At 31.8% G+C, this 5,038-nt stretch overlaps 1 protein-coding gene across 1 annotated transcript; it reads right to left on the bottom strand.

Annotated features, from left to right (window-relative positions):
• Positions 1-3,549: 3,549 nt before the first annotated feature.
• LOC102626847 (ethylene-responsive transcription factor 2-like) lies at positions 3,550-4,511 on the bottom strand. The gene has a single exon (XM_006489954.4). The coding sequence runs from the start codon at positions 4,396-4,398 to the stop codon at positions 3,775-3,777; it is 624 nt and encodes a 207-aa protein (XP_006490017.2). The 5' UTR covers positions 4,399-4,511; the 3' UTR covers positions 3,550-3,774.
• Between the last annotated feature and the right edge of the window lie 527 nt (positions 4,512-5,038).

Genomic DNA, 5,038 nt, shown 5'->3' with positions numbered 1-5,038 from the left:
AAGTAAGAGAGAGATTTTTAGAGTTAATGACTAGATTTTTTTTTAATTAATTAGATATAATAACTTGATTTTTTAAGTTTTATATAGTGGGGTGCATGGAAAAGGAAAAAATAAATTAAAGGTAAAGTAGGAATTAATTGAAAGATGTAAGTAGACTAGGCGTCTGTCAAATATTAGTAAGGGTTAAAACTTGGACAATACTTCAAGAGAATAATGTAAACTAATCTCATTAATAGTTTAATTGTAAATATTAACTATAGTCTGATGTAATAACAGTAAATCAATGTAATGGAAAAAAAAAATTAAATGAGAGATATTGAGAGAGAAAAATCATTTCAAAGTTTTTTGTGGGATTAATTGAAAAATTGGGAACTGCTCTTTTATAATGCGCTCAATTATAAGAATCATCAAAGATTGTTATTTGTTACAATTGATCCATCTTTCTCCTAAATGGACTTTGCTTCATAATTATGGATTATTATTAATAAATATATGTTTTTCCATATCAGTCTGATTACTACTGGTTCCGTCACTTGTTTAGCTTTCGAAATCATAAAAACGACACTCGGAGATAATACATTAATACCTTAGTCGTATCCATTGACTACTATAATTAACAACTATAACTCCAAATAATTGAGCCTGTATCTTCGTTGTCAAAAAAGAAAAGAAATGAAAGAAAGACAGAAAGAAAGCTAATGCATGCATGTATTAATTAATTCCATCTATTAAAAAAAAAAAAATTTCCGTGAATTTTTATTCATATAATTAATGTTCAGTTTTCAACACTACCCTGACTTTCGTCGCACAAAATATGATTATATTCAAATTCAATTATTCTATTGTCTCCATGATAATTGTTTCGGGAAAAATGAAATTTTCGTCCTTTTGCAGAGAGGTTAAGATTTAGTGTTAAATTGAGTTTTTATTGAGAATTAAATAAATAATTAAAATTATTTTAAATTTTTATTTTGTTTATTTATTTTGTGTAACAATAATTGTTTTCGTGTTTAATAAAAACTCATGGTATTGAATCCTTATTTTTTTTGTAGAGATGGCAAAAATTAGCAGGGATTGAAGAGGCCTTCGAGGATCCACCCTGATCGGGTCGGTTCGGGTTCGGGGGCACGTTAAAAGTCTACTTCCTTTTGGAGTCACTACCAGTAGGCCATTGGAAAAAAGTTACCATGGATACATGTGGTCAAAAAATCCTCTCAAATTTCTTCATTGCGCTATAATTAAAGTTAAGCTAAATCTTTTAACCGCAGAGAAATTGGGGTTTGTCAAAGATTTAATGAAGAAAAATATGCCACGTAGAGAATAAATTAATTAAATTCCATTGACCCATTTGCATCTTACGTACGCCATGTGGAATTAATTTATTATAACTTGTGGCTTCTTTAGCGCACGTCAATGTAGTCGATGGACATGTTAGTGTTTCTTCACGCTGACACATCATTCTGTAGACTTATAATTGATACGTTTGTGGAAGTTTTTCTATTTTCTTGGAAAAATTATCGTCAAGCTTTTGGCTTCCTGGTGATCAGTAATTTTCACACCACCATAATTACAAAGATAAGTGATTGAAACTTTTGGGTCTGAATACTACATAGTTGAACTTTATTCCTTTCATATTGGACTTATATACAACGGGTAACTTTTAACCTACCCTAAATGAATTGATATTTTGCACCTTGTCCCCAAAAGAATTGATTCATTGCACCCACATCCAATCCGTTACTTTATCAGTTATTTTTAATGATTCTGTCTGACTTTTAATTAAACGACAAAAATACCCTTTTGTGAATATAAATAAGTTTAATTACATAAAGCCCTTAAATAAAAAGTTAATTATAGAGCAAATTAAAAAAATAAACTCATTTAATTTGTTTAGCATTTTTAAGTAAAGAATTTCATTTTAATTGCAATTAAAAAATTTCTTATCACATGTACATTGTCCCCATTATTTTTTTTTCCCAAAAAAGCCTTACAACCACCAAGAAAAATTGGTATCCACAGGACCACAGGGAAATATGGAGATAAGGAATAATATTCAATTCAAATTAAATTTTTTTAAGAAAAACCACAGCACATTCTCTGTAATTTGAATCACAATCAAATTCGGTCCTGTCCATTACCATTTTCATCATCAACAAAATCTTTATCTACCACCATATTCTTCAACCCAATCTGAAAAATTAATCCATTAATCATTAGTTGACGCATTTAATTTTGTTTACTTGGTTTATGAGCCATGGCATGGAAAGCTGTGTAACGAAAGGAAGCAGCTGACGCACCTCAGTCTCGCAAGCCAAGTTCCGGTAGTTGATATTCTTCATTTAATAATACGAAGATTAAGAAGAAACGGAGAAAAAGAAGAAGAGAAGTAACAGAGAAGAAGAAGGAGAGGAAACGGAGAAGAAGAAGAACAAAATGAAAAAGAGATAGAATCAAGGAGTATTTTCGTTAAAATTAATTTAAGGCAAAAACTTACGATTTTATCCCTATACCATTAAACTTAACCGATGAAGTAATGGAATTGAGTATGAGGTACAATAAGCCAATTCTTTTGGAGACGCGATGCAAAATGTCAATTTATTTAGAGGTAAACTAAAAGTTAATTTATATTTCACACTTTTTTTTTACATTCAAAAGGAGTTAAACAATGAAAAAATCATTTTTTTAATCACTTTTTTAACATTCATGCATCTTTTTAAGATGTGGAATTGGATACTATGATACGGAAATATTTGTAATATTCATTAATCATTCTGTCTCCCAGAAAGGGGGGGGGGGGCTGAAGAACAACAAACAAATTGATGATCATTTTGATATAAGTTTGTCAATTTTTCTGATGCATCATAAGCAACAAAATTTAGATTACTCCCTAAAATTTTTAGATTAGTTTCAAGCAGGTTGAAAGTTTAGCATGTTTGGTGGATAAAACATAAAAAAAATAGCTCAAGTTTTTCTTTTTTTAAGTTTTGAATTCCAATGACCTAATATTTTTAAATTAAGCAGATTTTGATTTAAACAAGTCAAGCTCAGTTGACTATATCATCAACCGCAAACTTTCCATTCAAACTGTTGAATTTTGAAGCACTAAAAATAAAATATATTTTCTATTGTACCCTACCGGTCAATCTATATTATGTAATTAATGGATGCAAGTCGTGGGTATCTAGCGAGCAAATTTTCTTTTAAATATTTGAAAGCGATGTTAAATTGTTAATTGAGCTGCAATATAATCGAATAACCTGTGTAAGAAACTAATCGTATAGATGATATCGCTTTCAAATTTTAAAAGATCTATCTTAAATAAAGTGGTATTATAGTCCAAGATTAATGATAGTGTGACGATGCTATAAATGACGTTGAAAATTACGAAAAAATATTAAAAATTCCATTTTTTCCGAATAATATACGTTGCATTACTCATATTTATCTACAGTCTTATACAGTACTGTTTTCCTTTATGAGGTATTAACAAAATTTTAACAAAAAGGAAAGTAATTGTTTCGAAAGTAATTGTTTCGTGGCTGAGATGAGTTTCGGTAAAAATTATGACATTAAAAAAAAAAGAAAAAGAAAATACAACAGTATTATAAAAACCATAGAAAATAAACAGCAAAATCCAGAAACTATAGGAGAAAGTGTCAATCTTCGCTATTTCTTATTTTGGAATAGTAGTGTTACTATTACTCTGGACTTTTGAACCACTGTTACAATTTTGTACACAGCACAAACCAAAATTGTCATTTGATTTCCGAAAACTCAATTTACCAATAAGTGCTCGCCAGCTGGCAGCATGGTCAATTGATGCTCCTTAGCCGCCGCTGAATCTTTTCTCCTCTTAGCCGCAGCCGCCGAGTCTACCGAATGACTTCGCTTAGCCGTAACTCTGACTGGCGGAGGCTCGTCGGAGCCAATCCTGTGGGGAAAATTAAGCAGAGCCTTCGAGCCACGGATATCAAAAGCGGCTCGATCATAAGCCAGAGCAGCTTCCTCAGCCGTCTCGTAAGTTCCAAGCCAAACCCTAGCTCCATTCTTAGCTGGGTCCCTTATCTCAGCCGCGAACTTACCCCATGGCCTCTGCCTCACTCCTCTATAGTGCCTCCCTCCTCTACACATCTTCTGATTATTGATATTATTATTATTTTTGTAATTATCACTTACTGACTCGGCTTTTACGCTAGACGTTGCCGTTGAATCTAACGGAGACCAGCCTGAGTTGACGGCGTCATGGAGGTAGTTGAAGATGATCATGTCCTCGGAGTCGTTAACTCTTAACGGCAAGTCTCCCCAGTTCTCTGTTAAACAAGAACTGATCACGAGACCATCATTTTTATTGGAGCTTGAGCTTCCATGATATTGATGATGGTGAAGATGAGAAATCATTTTTGCTTTTTGAGAAATAAATATAGGATTTTCAGATAAGAGGGGTTATGGGGGTTTATATAGAATGAGAAGATGGGAAGATGACAAGATGAGATGAAGAAAATTCATGAAGTGGTGGCAGTGGCTTTATTATTAATGGAGTTTCAATGAAAATTCAATATACGGGGACAATTGGACACGTGGTGGATAGATGATATCATGGGATGATGTCATCTTTGTTAATATAAAATTGAAAGTGATGAGAAATAATATTAAAGGAACAGAATACCAAAGTATAAAACTGATATCGTGGGCTATTAAGTTACATAATTATGAAACATGTCAACTCCACAGCTGTTATCAGTAACACAAAAGTATAAACAACAAAAATTATATGATATTAACTGTTGAGTTGACGTATGTTATATAATTATGTAATGTAACAACTGTCCTAAAATTGATTGACTCAAGTGAAAAATCAATTAAAGAAACATGAATTTTATCTTAGTTCTGACAACACACTATGTGTTTTTAGCATTTTCTAAAAGAATATATAGGGGTGGAGGGTCATGAGGTGATTTAGTAGCAGCCTATCAACTTATCCAGCGAATTAAGAGTAATGATATCATAACAAAAGAAACCGACAAATTTAATGTTGACA

This window comes from Citrus sinensis, chromosome 9, assembly GCF_022201045.2.
Source record: "Citrus sinensis cultivar Valencia sweet orange chromosome 9, DVS_A1.0, whole genome shotgun sequence".
Lineage (NCBI taxonomy): Eukaryota > Viridiplantae > Streptophyta > Magnoliopsida > Sapindales > Rutaceae > Citrus > Citrus sinensis.
Note: the sequence above shows the minus strand (reverse complement) of the source record. Positions and strands in the feature narration are given on the sequence as shown.